At 32.8% G+C, this 19,183-nt stretch overlaps 4 protein-coding genes and 1 non-coding gene across 8 annotated transcripts in view; all 5 read right to left on the bottom strand.

Annotated features, from left to right (window-relative positions):
* d4 (double PHD fingers d4) overlaps positions 1-6,564 on the bottom strand; it is a 13,035-nt gene extending 6,471 nt beyond the window's left edge. For 2 of the 3 annotated variants that reach the window (XM_018510998.1, XM_018511000.1), the window contains exons 1-7: positions 6,366-6,564; positions 6,174-6,283; positions 5,507-5,743; positions 5,193-5,398; positions 4,986-5,055; positions 3,099-3,254; positions 4-247 (exon numbers count right to left, since the gene is read on the bottom strand). In XM_018510998.1, coding sequence (XP_018366500.1) covers positions 4-247; positions 3,099-3,254; positions 4,986-5,055; positions 5,193-5,398; positions 5,507-5,743; positions 6,174-6,283; positions 6,366-6,457 — 1,115 coding nt within the window. In that variant the 5' untranslated portion in view covers positions 6,458-6,564. The remainder of the gene's footprint in view (positions 1-3; positions 248-3,098; positions 3,255-4,985; positions 5,056-5,192; positions 5,399-5,506; positions 5,744-6,173; positions 6,284-6,365) is intronic. The other variant, XM_018510999.1, reaches the window with a different exon arrangement.
* A 1,366-nt stretch (positions 6,565-7,930) lies between these two features.
* ThrRS (threonine--tRNA ligase) lies at positions 7,931-11,306 on the bottom strand. Of its 2 annotated transcripts, none has more exons than XM_018510882.1 (5): positions 11,181-11,306; positions 10,663-10,749; positions 8,575-10,130; positions 8,205-8,494; positions 7,931-8,086 (listed from the first exon to the last, which is right to left on the bottom strand). In XM_018510882.1, exons 1-5 carry the CDS (start codon positions 11,232-11,234, stop codon positions 7,941-7,943), a joined length of 2,133 nt encoding a protein of 710 aa, XP_018366384.1. In that variant the 5' UTR covers positions 11,235-11,306; the 3' UTR covers positions 7,931-7,940. The 2 variants fall into 2 exon arrangements, with proteins under 2 accessions (XP_018366384.1, XP_018366383.1); XM_018510881.1 differs by having other exon boundaries at positions 11,049-11,262.
* A 1,384-nt stretch (positions 11,307-12,690) lies between these two features.
* Positions 12,691-12,763, bottom strand: TRNAR-ACG (transfer RNA arginine (anticodon ACG)). The gene has a single exon. It is a non-coding gene; the product is annotated as a tRNA-Arg (tRNA).
* Positions 12,764-13,193: 430 nt separating this feature from the next.
* Positions 13,194-14,257, bottom strand: LOC108763372 (UPF0488 protein CG14286). The gene is made up of 2 exons (XM_018510909.1): positions 13,940-14,257; positions 13,194-13,732 (listed from the first exon to the last, which is right to left on the bottom strand). Exons 1-2 carry the CDS (start codon positions 13,958-13,960, stop codon positions 13,226-13,228), a joined length of 528 nt encoding a protein of 175 aa, XP_018366411.1. The 5' UTR covers positions 13,961-14,257; the 3' UTR covers positions 13,194-13,225.
* Positions 14,258-14,401: 144 nt separating this feature from the next.
* Mef2 (myocyte enhancer factor 2) overlaps positions 14,402-19,183 on the bottom strand; it is a 75,775-nt gene continuing 70,993 nt past the window's right edge. Inside the window, exon 7 of the transcript XR_001940217.1 lies at positions 14,402-14,453. The gene's annotated coding sequence lies outside the window, so the exon portion shown is untranslated. The remainder of the gene's footprint in view (positions 14,454-19,183) is intronic.

Raw genomic sequence — 19,183 nt, 5'->3', positions numbered from 1 at the left:
TCCACGGGCGGCAGCGAAGAGACGGCGGTACCGCCTGGCGAAGACGCCGTCGGTAGATGATCTTCCTTGGTCGGTGGGATGGTAGGTGACGCCGGAGCGACGGGCGTCTGCACGGTCGATTGCAGCTGCTGTTGCGACTGCTGCGGCTGCGACGCCGTTCCCGTAGTGGGTGCGGCGGTAGGCGCCGCCGGGGAAGGACTCGAGGTATTCGAGGAAGTAGCGTTCTGACGACCCCGACGTGTACCACCTGATCACAAACCGATCAACATACCCAGTTGCGCTTTGCCGTCACAAGCTGATGACCATGCACACTGGCTTTATATAATAGACAATAGACAAATTCATATTCTTCTCTCTCTCTCTCTCTCTCTCTCTCTCTCTCTCTCTCTCTCTCTCTCTCTCTCTCGGTCTTTCTTGCTTTCTCTTTTTCTCTCTCATTCTCTCTTTTTTTTATCCGTTCATAATCGATTCAGTTATGTCGAAGCGTATCTACAAGGGCCAAGTATATTCCCGGAATAGAATCTGAGGCAATTCGACAGTGTTGTGCAAAATACTCTTATTTTCAGTACTTAGGTACAGGTACAGGTACTCTGAAAAAATGTACCGTAGTACAAATACTAGAAAAATAAAATACCTAGGTACACGTACCTTAAATGTACCATAAAAGTATCTAGATATAGGTTTTACTTTTACTTTTGATATAGTAATATTTACTTATTATACATATATTTTATATGTACAAACATAAATATTCTATGCAAGTAAGTTTAATATAAAATATAAAACAAACACTTATAAAAAGCCATTAATTAGTTTTATTCAAAAATAATCCATTTATTAGCACTTACTCATTATTAAAAATACAATGCGATACGAAATGCTCGAATAAATTAAATTAATTAATAATGTAAAATGCCTACAAAAAAGCCAACTCACAGTATCTGAATGTGTAAATAAATTTATTATAGAATAATAACATAAAAAAATAAATCGTAAATATTTCAATCTTAATTTTTTAAATCATTATTCGTATAATTTAACGGTTTTTAATGTCAGATCAAATAAAGTTGAAATAGAAATCATAATTAAATTAACAAAACATATGTAACACTCTGTATGATTTGATATAACAAATTGACTTAAAAATATCGGTGTTAATTCGAGATTGATCTTCTAATATAATTATCTCAAAACGTATAATACAAACTTGTGTGTAGCAAAGTTGTCTTAGTGCAGGAAAGTATCATCCAAAATGTGCCTAAGTATAGGTACCAGACATGAGGAATGGTATCTAGTTGTAAGTATCAAAAAAGTACCTCAGTATAGTTCCTAGGTACGTAAATTTGTACTTACAATTAGTTACAGTACTTAGGTACTGCACAACACTCTCTGTATCAACACTACTCACAATGAGTTCATCCGATCCGAATATATACAGAGAATCCTTTAACTCCATTATCACATCTCACAATAAGAGACGCAGATAAAAATCGGAAGAATGCTACAATACATTCATTTTTTGTATACATGTACATTTTTTGGATATATATTTTTTTCAGATATTCAAATGGAGGCTAAATTGAAAAAACTGAATCACAACTTGCAGACAATGGCCCGTATTCAGAACGCGTTTACAACGATGTTAGCACGCTAACATACTATACTTTACGTCACGCATATTATAGAATTTCAGAGATAAAAGTGCGCTTTTATCGATAAAAGCGCGTTCTGAATACGGGCCAGTGTGTTAATTTTAATTCGAGAATTATTATTAATATAGTTTTTAATATGGAAGTTATTAATAGTTATAATGAAAAAAGTAAAAAATTTGTAGAAGAAATCGACTTAATCGATAAAAGTAACAATTACAAGTAGAACACTCTGTATAATGTCGGACTAATTGCTCTACATCTGTTATGTGCACATACATAATATACACATAAGCAGTCTGTAATGCCCATTTGTCTTTTATCACAATCTTCATATAACGGAATCAATTATTCTAAATTTCACAAGACTCAACCGACTGTTACAACAAAGAAAACAAATCTGATTATATGTAAGTATAACAAAGTGCATATGTCAATCAGTACATTCCATCACCAGCAGCAAAATCCAAGATATAACGACGAGATATATCGATTCCAAGTACAGACAGATATAAACAAACGGCTTTTCAAACATATTGGAGCTACTTAGTAACTTGAAAGATACCTATTTAATTTTTCAACGAAGCCTCAACATTCATTAATAGGAGAATCGAAGCCAAAATCGCTCTAGGAGTAATAAAAGCGTCAAAATAGCAAAGAAAAGAAGAGGCTCTTACACTTGTTAGACTCATTCGTAAAAACTATAATCATGCTAAGTAGGGATACAAAAAAAAGAGCTATTAATAAAAGAAAAAGAAGAGAATGAAAAAGAAACACGCATACACACACACAAAACGCTCAAGAGTCACGACGTCGTAATCGCGTCGAAGAATACCAACCTATAGGATGATCTTTTTCTTCTTTCTTATACATAAAAGGAGATAAAAAACATTTCACTATTCTGTCTCAAAAGCATGCTACTGCAAAATACATGCAGCACAAATAATTATCGCTTCGTTCATTAAAACATTCCAATTTTTACGTGTAAAACATATCTTATATGTATATACGTAAAGAAGATCTATATAAATAATTATGCAAAATAAAATCGCTTATACCACATTGGCTTGAACATCACTTATCATCCATATGATATATAAATAGCTTGACACATTATATAATCAACATCGCAAAAAAGTATAAATTCCACACACATACATATTTATAAAAATATCAATTTAAAAAAGTAGAAAAGGAAAAATGTCACGATATCTTATTTGCAATGCATGCACACACATTCGCAGTACATGTAAAAAATATATATATATATATATATTAAATTGTTATATTGGGATAAGTTATCGGATGAGTAGTTGCATGACTAGGACAAAATTGAAGACAATGGCAAATGGAGGAGGCGGCAGGAAAAGGAAAGGCGATGGTTAAAGGCAAGGTAAGGAACGCGGACTTAAAGGAAAGTGAGAAAACTGAGCTGATTTTGGCTCCAACCTGGCTGGTTCGAAGCAGCGGTGTCTGCAACGCTCCTAGGTTCAACTTCGGCAGGACTGGGACTTAGTTCCTTAGCAGGATCACCGGAGGAAGTAGAGTGGGAATGACCGTAATGGTAGACCAGACCGGGTCTGGTCTTATACCGTGCGCTGCATACTGCAAAAGTGCAAATACTGTTTTCCCGCAATCCATCCAATGCAACGTCCAATGATAAGACAGACCTTTTGTTTAACGGACGATCAAGGGAGGTAATACGGGAGAGTAAAGCTGACAGGGCGGGGTCAGGGATAGCATTTGCACACCTTCCGCACCAGTACACATCCCTATCCACCTACGAGTCTATATGTGGACAAGCAGTGAAGGAGTTCCAGCCCAAGAAGCAAAACTAATACGATGCAAGGCTTGATGCTTGTACTCCTACAGAATGAGCTCGCTACAGTGTGAGCCAGTACATTCTTGCTCTGTTATTATTGCAGGTAGAGCTAGTCCGAAGATATTTGGGCCGGTAATGTCAGCTCGATAGTCAACAAATGAGTTTAATACTCTGTTAAAATTGTGTCTAGAATATGAGCGTAGTACAACCAGACCAAATGTCTTTAGATTATCTGCTAGTCTAACAGGAGTGGTTTCAAGAAGTAAACAGATTGCAGGCACATTCGAGTTAATTCATAGACTTTATGTCTGGAAAACTTTGACCAAATTAGTAATGACTATTATACTCCTTCCAAATAATATCGAAATTGTTCAAAGAGTTATTCTAATTCTTTTTTTATCTTTTTCTTTTGCTTGCTTATGCTAAATATAATCGAATCCCATAAATTTGTGCATAATGAGTAGATAAGTGAGCTATTTCTCGAAAAACGACATAATAATAAATTCTCATATGTCTTATACAAAAGTTAGTAAGATTCAAGATTTAATAATTTTATTATGATTATGAATTTAAATGTTACGTGATGATTATAAAGTACCAAGTAAAAATCAAGCTTTTAATTGACATAACAATACCGTATGTTAGTAATTTGCTCGGTTTTAATCAAATTGAAGTATTGTTATTAAAAGTTGAATGATAGAACATTAGTCCGATTAGACTGCAATATGGTAAATCTCCAATTTTAACACAACGGAATAATTATAAGCTGTTTACATGGAATGTTTGGACTATATCCATTATTTAATTATTTTTAATTCAATTAGTAAATTTAGAGAAATATTTAAGAGCATAAATATGAAAAAGCATATACTTTTTATGCACAAAGTTTTGGATATTTGGAACAAACGACTAGTCTCTGCCTTGCACTCAGAATCATACCATGATTGCCCATACTCAAGAACAAAATAAAATGATAAAATACAGATTTTCCGCAAAATAAAATCCATATGTTCAAATTTTTGTATGTGTTGCTATTTGGACTTGAAACAAATACTTACTAATATATATTATCTCTCTGAACAAACAATATTAAGTTACCGCGATAATGAGAAAATAAGACTAGAAAGCACCTTCCCGCATTATAGTTTGTTACGTATCTGAATTATCATTGCCTGGATTATCCCATTGCACAAGATTATATTCAAAACTATATATATTATCATATATTCAACTGCAATATTCAACAATTTATTTCAAATTTTCATATTTTATATCATAATGAAAAGCTCAAGGTAATAAAGATTCTTCTATATCATAATTAAGATGTAATATATATTGATATGAATATAGGTGGACAAAATTAACAAACTTTTTAACAAAAAATTCATCCGTTTGTAACTTATTTGAAATAATAATAATAATAGTCAAAACAATAATAACGATAATAGAAATAGTTTATAATATACTAATAACAGGAAGTGGTCATTTGTAGTTGTATCTATGATTAAACTTACGGTCACAAACGAACGGTTTATCAGTGTCAACAGAGTCGTAGTTGGTCTTTTTGCGTCCACGGCCACCACCCTGCATTAAATAAAACATTATTAAAATCACACATCAATGTATCAGATTATTTATAATTATATTTATTATATTATATGAGAACTTTTACATTTAAAGTATCTATTATTTATATTGATTATATTTAATTTATAATTTACTTTTGTACGTTTGCCGCCTGGACTATCTGTGGTAGGTGGATGACTACGAGCTGGATGATGACCACCTCCGCGTGTTTTTCTGCGTTTTCGTTTACTGCTGTAACTCTCTTCATAATCATAATCGCTATCAGGATCAGGTTCTTCATAGGCATCCATGTCTAACATATCTTGCTCGTCATAATACCAAGCATCTTTACTGTGTTCATCTAAAAATATTCAATTTGTCATTTAAAAGAAAGATTAAACTGCGTGTAAATAATTATAATACCGATAAAAGTTTGTTTACATATAATTTGATGTTCAATTTTATTTACCTTTAAGTGCTACTGAATCTTTGCTATCATCATTTACATGCATAATAGTTTCTACACCTTCTGTTCCATCTTCTGTATCTCCTCTTAGTCCTCGTTTTGGATGTAAATAATGCATTAAATATTGTCGACGTTTCTTTCGCCATCGTTTACTTGGATAAGTATAAATCTGACCATGTAACAAGCCTGGTAATCTTTCTCTCGAGGACATAAAAAGTGCAGAATGATTTTGTGCAACACCTGCGATTTCAAATAAACTTCAATACTATCATTTAAAAACAAAATCATATTGTTGAATTTTTGCAATGATTTTAATTGTAAATAATATATAACAATTAATATAAGTACCAAAGCATAAAAATTAATTAACAATAATTAATATAAATTAATATATTTTTCTTTATAAAATATTATGTATTGTGCCATTTTAAAGTTAACTCAATTAAAAATATTGATATACTTTGTTATCCAATTAGAGGAGTTGCCAAGTATAACAATTAAAAAAATTTTTTTTTTTTAGCAAACTTTTATAGACTAATTATAAAGCCATTTTATTAACTATTTCATATTTTTCCCAAATATTTAAATCAATAAAATCAAAATACTATTAATCTGTCAATCAATTAATTTTACAACCGAATAAAATTTAACAATCGATTGTAAATTTTACCCGTTTGTGAATCGAGGAAGGGCATGCGAAGACGTCGTTCTCGGCATAATCGGCTATTATAATTGGAGGAATTCTCAATGGCTTCTCTGTAAGCCGTGTCGTTGAGGAAGCTGTAAAGCGGATCGATAATTATCTTTCGGCCGCTCCCCGACAAACTGCACTCGCGGTAGAATAATACTGGGAAATACGTACCTCTCGATCTTGTTTAGATTACTTTCGTTCACCACTTGTATTATTCCGCTGTTATTATGAGCCATAGCTGGGGAAATCGCCACCGTCGTCATTTTCGGACGGTTCTAGTCCACGACGCCTTCACACGCACCACGTCCCGTTTCCCGTTACGTTCCTCGCCCCGTAATGCCACACACTACTGACTACACGATGTCGCTCCGGTTTCTTCCCGGAAGTGATACTACCGCGATAATCAAATGTTATACTGTATAATATGTACGCGGCGAAAATACATCTTTCAATAATAACGCGAACAACAATAGCAATAAACGTTACTAATGATACGAAGAATTATTACTGCGTTAAAAGAAAAAATGTCGATGGAAAATATTTTGCGCGTACGTATATCGACTGATATCGACTCGACGTCGTGATTCGTAATTATCATAAATAATATCGGTATATCAGTGTAAAATGTGCAGATATTTCGAAGCGTGCGCATCCCATTCAAATATTCATGACATGTGCTAGCACAAAAGCCAACAGTCTTGCTGGTCTTGCTTATCGTAATATTAATGTCCGATTGCACCAACATTATTTTGACTTAAAATTCGTTCACTCACTCTCTCTTTTTAAAGTCGAGAGAGAGAGAGGGGGGGGGGAGACTTTCAGCTTCGCAAGTCCCTCTTTTACAGCAAAAAGAGAATTCAGAAATAAACGAAATTTTTGAGATTACAATGTTCGAAGTTTTATTGCACAAGAGCAATTAAATTTACAGATTCTAAAAGCTTATCAAGTTACGAATATGTGGAGATGGAGGAAGCCAGATATTTGCAGTATGAATATTTAGTTGTACTTGAATGTATATATTAAAAGAATTAAAGATCAAGGTCTTAGTAACTAATATATGGAAAAAAGATACAGCGATATATCTTTTTTTTTATATGATACATGTATATATATATATATTACAGTTAAAGTGTTAACTTTAGTAATTATATATTCGCTGTGTGTGTGAGTTAACACTTTGACTGTGGCATATATAAATAATATTGATCAGAGAGACACGAAATGGATTATTTTTATAAATGTTATTAAACCATGATTATCATTACGTAACAATAAAATAAATCAAGTTTTTTTAATTCAACGATTGATCAATCGCATTATGCATAAATGCAACTTCTGTCAAGTAATACATGTGCCCAGTATAATACGATTGATCAATTAAATTAAAATCAATTGAATTAAAACACTTTTGCCTATAAATATATACATAGTATGTAGAAACATAGTAATTGATAATCGCTATATTATAATGAAACACAATGTATACGAAGAATGACCAAATATTTAATCACATTGATAATAAATGCGTAAAATGCACATAAATAATAATCCCTAACTTAATTTTCATATTTATGGAAAAAGAGAATAATCTGTACATATAAAATTAAAAATGTATATTTTCTTAAACATAAAAAGAATTCACTGTAAAAAATGGATTCATATCGTTATTAAGTTTATTATAGCTTTAGCAAGATATTGTGCAAAAAAATAAATAAATTTGCTTTAAAAAATTGCTGAATCAAGATTTTATTTTAATTCGCCGCTAGAATCTCTCGTTTCTTTCAGAATTTTCAACTTTGTAATTAATTCGTCCACTGCCATTTCACCGTGTACTACGTTGTCTCTCGTTCTTATATTCACCGTGCCAGCATTACGTTCCTTCTCTCCCACAACTGTAATAAAACATTATTGGCTATTATGCTAAGATAACAAGAACATCAAAAACGATAATATATATACCTACAATACAAGTTCTTTTATAATTTTATTTATCAAGAGCTTAGTACGTACCGAGTATGAAGTTAAACTGTGCAAGCTGAGCATTACGAATCTTTTTGTTTAGAGTATCACTCGGATCGATGTCGATTTCAACCATAACGCCAGCATCCCAGAGTTTTTGTTTCACTTCGAAGGCATAATCATCGAATTGAGATGCTACCGGCACAACCATCGCTTGTCGCGGAGAGATCCAATATGGCCATTTACCGCCATATGATTCGGTTAGGATCGCAATCATACGCTCTACAGAGCCCAGAATAGCTCTGTGTATGATGACCGGTCTAGTTTTTTCTCCAGCTTCGCTGTAAATATATAACAAGAAAATGAATTATTCATATTCAAATCTTATAAATCAAAATTTAAGTTTATAATGAATACTTACTTAACGTAAGATAAATTGAACCTAATTGGCAACTGGAAATCTAATTGTATCGTGGCAGTCTGATGAGGCCTTTTAAGTGCATCCAGGATGGTAATGTCAATTTTAGGTCCATAGAATGCGCCATCCTCAGGATTAAGGCTCCACGGTTGACCAAATGCGTTCAAACTCTCCTCTAATGCTTTCTCGGCCTCATTCCAAACTTTTATATCGCCCAAGAACTTCTCGGGTCGCGTAGATAGACATAAATTGAAGGTAAAACCAAGAATGGAATAGACGTGCCACAGAAAGTCGAGAGCGCCACTTATCTCGTCTTTAATTTGCTCTATAGAACAGAATATGTGCGCGTCATCCTGTTGGAAACGTCTCACTCTGGTAAGGCCCGTTAATGCACCCGACAATTCGTTGCGATGCAACACGCCGAAATCTGCAAATCTGACCGGCAGTTCGCGCCAGGATCTGCATCGAACGTCGAAAATCATGCAATGACCTGGACAATTCATAGGCTTGAGTGCAAAAGTTTCCTTCTCCACGTCGAAAGAAAACATATTTTCCGCGTAATGCTGCCAATGTCCCGAAGTCTGCCATAATTTGCTATTGAAAATGTTCGGGGTAACCACTTCCTGAAATCCTCTCTTTCTATACTCGGAGCGAATAAAGTCGACCAGGGTGTTGTATATGTATGCGCCACGTGGTTGGAAGAAACAAGATCCGGGCGAAAGTTCGTGGAAGAAATACAGCTCCTGCTCCTTTCCAATCTTCCTATGATCTCGTTTGGCCGCCTCTTCCTGAAATTTTTCCCATTCCTTCATTTGTTTAGTATCCGGAAAACTTATTCCATATAATCTCTGCAGTGACTCAGCGTTAACATTTCCCTCCCAATACGTGGACGAGTTCTTCGTGATCTTCATGGCCTTAATCTTTCCCGTATGTCTAACGTGCGGTCCCCTACATAAATCGATCAGCGGGCCGCATCTATAAGCCGTAGTGGTGGGCGTTTGTATCCTCTCATTTATAATCCGTACTTTGAACTCATTGTACTTGAACATTTCCAAGAGATCTTCCTTGGTCATTTCTAATCGTTCAAATGGTTGTTTCTCTTTAACTATATTCTTATATAGACCCTCCAAATATGGAAAGTCCGTGTTGGAAATTCCCTTATCGCCCAGGTACATATCATAATAGAAGCCATTCTCAATAGGAGGACCGTAACAGAGACAGCCGCCATAAACTCTTTCCATAGCTTCCCCGAGGACATGAGCGCTGGAATGCCAAAACACTTGCTGACCTTCTGCATCATCAAACTTTAGCAACTGCAGTTTGCAATCAAATTCTAGAGGTCTGTCAAGATCCCATAATTCATTGTTAACTTTTGCGATTACGGTATTATCTGCCAATCCTTGGCTAATATTTTTCGCAACGTCGTAAGGAGTTGTACGCCAAGACTGCGCGGATACATTCTTCCCATCCGGAAAAGTTACAGTTATATTCACCGGAGTCTTTGCTACAATTGTCTCCTCGTATTCCTTTTTCAATTTATCCCATAATACAATACGGTCCTATATAGACAAAATTGCATCTTAAAATAAAGATCTAATAATTATATGTTAAATTCAAGAATTATCAATAAATACACGAATGTTTATTAATTTCAGTACACCTTCAGTTCACTGTTTTGACACCAATTCGTCAACACATACACAGATAACACCATTGTAAATTTTTTCGAAAATTACAATTTATAAAAATGTTTATATAAATAATGTATACAAGATACACGCTAAAAATGCTTATAACAGAGTAAGATTTATTTCTATACAAAACACACACTATGTTCGTCCTTTACAGAGAAATCTGAAGGTATATTGAAATTAATGAGCATTATAGAAAAGATAATTATAGAAAAGATCAGCTTTTACATAATATATTTATGTTTACATTTCTTAAATTAATTTAATTTATCTATTTACATGCGTAGAAAAATATTCCAATTTAAAAATTAAAAATAATTATATTTAGAAAACTCTTAAAAGTATTTAAATTTTTGATATATTAATTTGATTTAATAGTTATTTTATTAATGAAGTTTACCTGAATATAGGAGGGCCAAGGATTAAGCTCCGATACAGACTTCTCCACTGGTGCATGTTTCTTCTTCAATGCCTTCATTGATTTCGCCTGAAAACAAAGTATTTGAAATAAAAACCGTTCGAATTTGAATGACAATTTTCAATAACGCGAAGAATTGTTGTCAGGTGAGCGTTATACGTCAGGCGACACTTGGCGTGAAACAATGCTCATAGGTTACGTCAGATTATCGATCCTGACGTCAATGGTTGGTTACATGTTACAAACAAAAGACATATTCTAACACAATTTTATTGTTAGACAACAGAATAACAACGAATTCAAAAGCTACAGCGTAATAATAGCGCGAAAGGGAATCAAACAGACAAGAAGAAAACATCTTAACCAACCCGAACATGTGTCCACTTAATACCACCATAAACAGTCCTACAAATGTGAAAACGTAAAGGCGTCTGCATAGTTTAACGATATTCAAAAAACGTGAGAAGTACAAGTCGTATGTAAAGTTGGGAGATTCATGCCTTATCCTCCGTCAAGGTCAGATTTTGCACGTTGGCTACCACGTTGTCGCCCATGTTAGGAGTATCACGCGATCAGTGATCAGGCCGCCGGTTCAAAACTGAATCCAAAATCCAACTTATCCAACTGAATCTTCAATCTTGTAGTACTGTAGATGAGTAGTCGCAGTAGGTGCATTCAGAACGATAACTACACACTAAAGCGGGGTACACAGGCTCTTGCATAATGCATAACACATGAGGCATAAGAAAATGAACCAATCAAAGTCCTTTATTTCCTTCCTTTCCGTCAAATAAAGGATTTTGATTAGTTGATTTTCATATGCCTCATGTTTTATGCGTTATGCAAGCAATTATTGTAATGTTATTGCAACTCGCAACGAAACGCGATTAAATTATTATTATTATTATATATATATATATATACACATATGCTGCACGCTATAATAGACCTGTGGCATAGTTTGTACTTTTTACACTAAGTATTTTTCTCTCGTTTAAACGGCCAATTATAAATTTATCTCATTTTAAGCGTAAAAATTTTTAGAGATTTCAAGCAATACGAATAAATCTTATATTGAAGATTTTCTTTCAATATGTTTTAGAATACAACGATGTTATGAGGATGACTGTATTCAGCAGAGAACTGATGAATAGTCGTTACTGTTGTTAGTGATTCTTTAGGCGTGTTCTTTTTGGCTGAACCTTTGCACCAGTTCATCTTTTTTCCTTTTCTCTCCAGCAGGAAAAAAGAGAAAGAAAGATGAACTGGTGCAAAAGTTCAGCCAAAAAGAACAGGCCTCTTAATATGATTGGTTCTTACACTTAGGTCGATTCGCTTACTGCTTAAAGGCCCGTCTACAATACACAGAGTAAGAAGTAAGAGTAAGAAATTGACCAATCACAGTCGAGTATTCTTCTCACATTCGACTGTGATTGGTCAATTTCTTATTCTTACTTCTTACTCCGTGTATTGTAGACGGACCTTAAGTCTCACGTCTTAAGTTTTTCTACATACCATGGCCTTAACTAATTTATCCATTTTAAAGCTGGTCACAAATACATTTGTCGTACAACAAATTTTTCAAGTTTATATAATGGCTGCAAAATATAAAGAAATCTGAAATTCTCTCTATCTTGTAATTGTATAGTCAAGATGCTTGAAAAATTGTACAACAAATATAATATTAGCATTAAATATACAAAGATTCCTTTCTCTTTTTGAACCGCGTCTATATTTAGAACCATTTATTTCAAATTTAATTTAATTTTAAATAATCTCTAATAATAAGATTTCATTCAAAAATTGATCGGGATTATATTTTAAACGTATTTCATCTGTAAATATCACTTAAACTGTCTAAAGAAATTTTACTTTATAAGTACATGCTTATCCTACACACATTCAAAGTTTTAATCGATTAATTTTATTAATCTACAAACTTTAAAGTTAACATTTTTTTTATACAAAAACAAAATGTAGATAAAATTAAAAATCTATTAAAAAAAACATCGATCCTGCCAGGATTCGAACCTGGAATCTTCTGATCCGTAGTCAGACGCGTTATCCGTTGCGCCACAGGACCCTTCTCGATACACGTCCTTAAAAGTTATATTTTACGTCACTATATTCTATACTTTAAATTTTTAAACTTATTTATCCATATATATTAATTCATATTCATTTATTATTTATTTATTCATATTTGTTAATATCTTTCATTATTAAAACTGAAAAAGGGTATTCTCTTATAATAAATTCTTAATATTTCTTTTAGTCTACGTGAAATTAATTTTCTTTATATTTCATAATACATGAATTATCTATAAAACTTTATGAATAATAAAAAAATTCCATGCAAAAAACAATTTTACAAAAACAAATATATATATATACCTGTACATTTATATTTTTCTACATATTCTATATTTTACGAACGATTAATTAAAAACAATAAAAAACAAATCTACGTATAAAATATTAGAACTGTACATTACAAATAAGTTGGTTTATTACATAAATATATCAGTTGATTTTATTGATATGCTTAGAAATTGAATTTAAACGGACTTTCAGTTTTATTACTATTACAAACAGTCTGCTCCGTACTTTGTAATGTATTTTCTGTTCTATGATCATCCGTTTGTCTATTAGAATTCTGTGTACTATATCCAGCAGCTTTCTTAATAAATATCGATTTCTTTTCTAGTGAGGTAGAATCAGTGAACTTAACTGCTGATACAGTTTTGCTAAACTTTCGCTCGTCCTCAGCCATTTTCTCTCTATAGTCTCCCAATGTATTTCTCATTATTTGTCTCTTTTTTACTAACGGCGCAGTGTTACTCTTCAACGAATGTAATTGTTTACTAAGTTCCTGCACTTGCTTCTCCTGAAGTTTGCCGCCAGCTAAGCTCGCTTCCATTTGTTGTATGCACCAGCATAATTCCAATTCGAAACGGTCCTTCGCTTCTGGATCCAAAGTGCTTGCACTACCAGCGTCTGTTCTATGAGAAACGCATGGTTCTGATGCGCTCTTTTTGTTTTTGTTGGAATTCTGAAATAAATGTTGACGTTCATAAACCTGTTCTTTTCAGCTAAACTTGTACGATTCATTTTTCCTCTCTATGTTGAAAAGAAATAGTAAAGATAAGCAATGTAAGAAATTTAGCAAAAAGAACAGGCTTCATATTTAACAATGCTCTGAACCTCGATAATAAACATTATTTTTTAAAACAAGGGAACGAGGATTTTCATGAATTACCAGTGCAGATTTTGGCGGCATTTCACAACGAGGTTTATTTCAGCTAACGGCTTACGTAATTACAAAATCACAATATTAAATTTAGTTTTATATACGATTGAAATCTAAAACTAAAATATGTGTCCATGAATAAATCATTCGACAATGCATAGATATTAGGTTATGTTTGAATTTTGAACGTGCTATGGCGATGGTGTAGCCATCTCTTGTAGTACGTAAGAAGAAATAAAGCGACATTAATACCACGAAGACGATCGATAATAAGTAAATCGTCAGGCGAGAGTTTGAAATTTTAAATAACAATAAAATTTTGCAACGTGAAGCAAGCATGAATTTTTAATTTAAAAGTACGCGAGGATTTGCGTATTTCCTTCAAATTGTCACGTTTAGCATCTATAGCTACAAGGAATTTGCGTTTAATATATCTTCTTTCCCAAACAAAAATAAGGATAAGTTCTTATCTTCCGGTTTTTCTGCGCAATAAATTTCAATAACGCTCGTGCCGTTGATCGTGCTGGAATGGAAAAAAAATGCAATTACAAGAGAGAAAATAAATTCGTATGTCGGTACATGCTGGTCAGTCTTTACAATTAAGGACGGACATACGAAAAGTGTGAAAGTAATTGTGCGGAAACGCAACATCAGAAAGCGACGGAGGTTGAAAAGATTGGATTGTGTGTTAGCATGCGGTATAAAGGCGTGGGGTAGTTTGCGGAGAAATTAAAAGTACAGCGGCCTCATAAAACGAATCGTCTGCAGGAATTTGTCTCGATAAATTGCTGATCTTCGAAATTAGGTATTAAAGATTGAAAGTTAAAATCAAGCTTGAAAATATAATAATGAGAGAGAAAATATGACTCAATATATCTAAAATTTCAATTAACTTGTTAAAGCGTTGTTTTTCATAATTTTATTTCGATACGCATAATAAAAATTAATAGATAAGAGTAAAAAGAAAAAAAGGAAATCTTAGAGACTTTCTGATTGGAAAAATTACAACAAATAAATATGCTACAAATGTACAAGTAAATTAATAAACGTGACTTTCTTTTTTTTTCGATTTAGCTGTTTTTCTACAAGGCCTTTTAGGCTGGGTTGTTCCACCTTTCGGTAAACTTCGGCTCACTGTCTCTCTCATACTTTTACTCTTTTGTTTATTCAATAGGTAAATCATCACATAGTTTATCTCAGTTTATCTGAAGCTGGAACAACCGGGCCTTAGAAAGGGAGAGATGTTTGTGCGTTTCAGTAAAAGAGCGGTAGAAATGTATAATGTACAAGATAGTATACACAGTATATATAGACGACAGGGTGACATTAATTCTTCAGAATATATTTACAAGAGCAGTACAAAGAATAACTCGATATTACACATATATATTCGTTACGTAGACTAACGAGTAATAGGTATAAGCAGGTGAACAGTTTAAATATTAATTGAGGCACGTGATAATAAGGCATTTCTACAGAGGATAGACACACGGTCGTACGCACGTAAGATAGCGTTTTGTTTTTTCTAAAAAAGAAAGGATAAAATAAACATGAAAGAGAGAATTGATCATTTCGGGCTTCGTGACATATTTAAATTACATCTTTCGCTCATCTGATTTATAGAGAAATATAAAATTTGGGAGAGATAACGAACAGTCCGCGATATATTTTGAATGTCTACTTAAGAAATTTTTTTATCACTTCATGATATTAAAAGTTATATAAGATAATAAAAGCAGAGCTGTTACGTAAATCAGGGAATAGAATATCTATATCATTAAAATTTTTGTGGCCTTTAACAATCTGTATTAATATTGGATTGACAAATTGATACTTTCGTAAATTATAGTGCTAGTAATAATTTCAAAGAAACGATACAGACAATACAACATAGTTAAAAATATCAAACAACGTTTTCTCTATCTAAAAAGCGTCGCAAAGGCGATTTGGTCTTCGAGATATCTTCCGATTTTTTGTGCTATGCTCGGAACATTTAAACAGAATCTGCAGACTATGTCAAATTATTTGCAACATATGTAAACTAGGAAAATTAAATATTCCCTTCTTACAAATAAAAATATACTTTCACGAATAAACACTTCTCTCAAATATAGTATATTTGTATTTAAGTACTCGTACATTATATTAAGATAACGAGATATGTCTATTCACAGATTGTTTTCATCAAATCATTTCGGATTTGCCTTTGAGAGAATCAATTATGTCTATCTTACGTGTTTACAATCGTTGCAAATTACATTAGTGGACGTCACAATGAAGATTGGTATTCAGTGCAAACCAATTGTGCTACACTGAATAACATACGACTTTTATCTTAAAGTGTGTGTGTGTGTGTGTGTGTATATGAAGTGTGTAGTGTGTACTTTGTGTGCACAAACGCGTGGTCGAGATCCCTAAAGTTTAGAACACATAGCTAATTGTTCATTTGACCGTCCAAAGAAGAGAGGATAGGTCAAAGATTAAAGGACACATTATATACAATGCGAAAGTCATTAGCCATCACAGATTGGTAATGACTTTCTGTTAAGCATTAAAAACAAAAGAGAAAATTCTGTATGTCTTAATTTGTCCGCTCGTCACCTGATCTTCGACATATTTATAACAAGTATATAAAATATCATCACATCGCGCGGTCCAGATTTAAGTACAGGATCGTTCTCTCTGTGATATATGTACGAAATAGAATTTCATATAAATCGACATAATTTTATATAGAAGACAATATAGATTACGTACTTAAGGTAAAAAGGAAAAAAGCATTGATTCGACGGCAGTTATTTATAGATTGTAAATTCGGGAAAAAAACAACGCCAATACATTAATTATCCTTTTCATCACTGTGAACGCACGTTTTTACAGAATTGTAGGATCAATGTCTTGAAACGGGGGCTTATATCTTTCGTATTTCAAAGTGTATTTAGCGTAACATGTAACCACATACATACGACATCGAATCGCTCGCAAAAAATTGGTCTTTTGCAATCACGTATAAAGTGATATTCCTTAAGATATAGTTATCTATGAGAAGAAATTCGCGTTACGCATTAAACATTTCAAAATTCTTTCTTATCATCGCGCCTTCCGAGATACAGATCCAGTTTAACCGAATTGGCGTAGAGACGTTGTATTACAAAAATATCGTATTTGACGAAGAGATTTACACAAGAAAATTCTATATTAAAAATATATTACATCTTCGAGAGAGAAAACTGTGTAAACGAATAAAAATTACACGCGTATAATATACACAATTATCGCGATGAAATATAACGATACTGAACATTAAAGAAAAGATAATGAGTAAACAGAAAATTATTTTTTAATGACAAGATATATATATATATATATTAAAAGTTTTTCTTTAAATAAATTAAAATATCAGTGTATCAAGTGTTCCAAATACGACATATACTATTAATCACCGTCATGTAATATTGACTATTGATGTTATATTATTCCTTATATATTTTTCCTGCATAAATGTGTTAAATATTTCGATTATTATTCATAGAAATAGTTGTCTGGTCTATAGTTTTTAAGCATAATGAAGTTGTTTTATTAAGCAACTTGACATGTGTATCGTGAAAGATTTTAGAAAACACAATGGGACAAACTGATACAATATAAATTGGATTTTCACATATTAACAATATTACACAATTATTTAGAAAAATACAGTTTAAATGAGAATCATTTGAATAAGTAACAAAATACATTTCTATGATAACAAACTTATCAAAACAATAATTAATATTTTACAGATCAAATGAAAAAAGATCATATGAACTCGGACGACACAAATCATCGCAAAATATTGCACAGCAAAGGCATGCGAGCAATGATGAATTCACAAAACAATTTCAGATTTCTGATTCAAATAGCACAAATAATATAATACAAAATGGGAGAACTCACTACACGTACAAGTCGCAACAAGTTGAAAAAGATACAACAGGTGGATGGAATAATACCAAAATAAAATACTGCCAAATGTAAAAACCAAGTAAAATGTATTCTATGGGCAACATCGTAATAATCATATATCATTATGCTGATACACTGAAATATAACCACAATGTGTATGTGTTTACAATGTTGTATGTATGTGTGATGTACACAGAGCGTTATCAAATAATCATTATTTATCACTAACTCTGACAATGATTATACTGACCAATAATAGGCAATATGGTAGCACGGTCATATACAGATCAGTAATAATAACGTATAACAATAACCGGGTAATGTCGAGCACCAAAGGTATAACGTACAAACAAAGGAGTTTTGTAATTCCGTGTCCGCAGCGTATTTATGTCGTCTCCATGAGCGCACAAACCATATGTGTTTATGTACTCAAGTACTATATTGCGTGTGGCATTGAATGTGCATAAGAGGATAAAATATGTCTTTAAGATTTAGCACATAAAATTTCTCAATGGCTTCATACTTATGTAACAAACTTGGCAAACATTATAATTATTATTACAAACATAAACCGAGTCTTTGTCTTCAACATTGTAAGTATTTTTTTTTCTTTCTTCCTCAAATATACTCTCCTATGATACTACTTAAAACATAAAATCGGTATTCCCTTAATTAGTCAGTTATGATGGCACTATATGAATTACTTTCCTTTATTCTCGCAATTATCAGCTAACGTAACGCACGACTATAATATTGTATGTTATTACTATTACACATTATTATAATAACTTTTATACATATATATCCACATATGCATACATCCGGTTGTGTATGCATGATGCAAATCTTTTATGTATGTGTACGTGTGAGTGTGTGTGCGTGTCTGTATACATACTGTTCTATTTAAAATTTATACATTGTACAATGTAACTGTACTTCGAATTTAACTGTAACAGTACGATACGCAATTTGAGGAATTGTTGAACAACCTCCCTTTTAAATTGTATTATACAAATACGTGTATAACTACATAATAATGTTTAAAGTATGTCCCCCGTCACACTTCATCATCTGTTTACAGAGTGCATTTCAAAACTAAGCGGAAACTCAATACGATAACTATATGTTAAAAAATATATGAAGGATCTTATAACTTTTGGTGTGATTGCGTACGTATCAAACAGGTTATACCGTTTTCAGTTTCAAAATGCACAGATACAGATAGTAACAGTAAAATGACGATCCTCTCCTTATGACGTTTAAAAATGTGATGCTACTTGGCTTTACAGATATGTCCAGTACTTAAAT

This window comes from Trachymyrmex cornetzi, unplaced genomic scaffold (assembly GCF_001594075.2).
Source record: "Trachymyrmex cornetzi isolate Tcor2-1 unplaced genomic scaffold, Tcor1.1 scaffold358, whole genome shotgun sequence".
Classification (NCBI taxonomy): Eukaryota; Metazoa; Arthropoda; class Insecta; order Hymenoptera; family Formicidae; genus Trachymyrmex; species Trachymyrmex cornetzi.
Note: the sequence above shows the minus strand (reverse complement) of the source record. Positions and strands in the feature narration are given on the sequence as shown.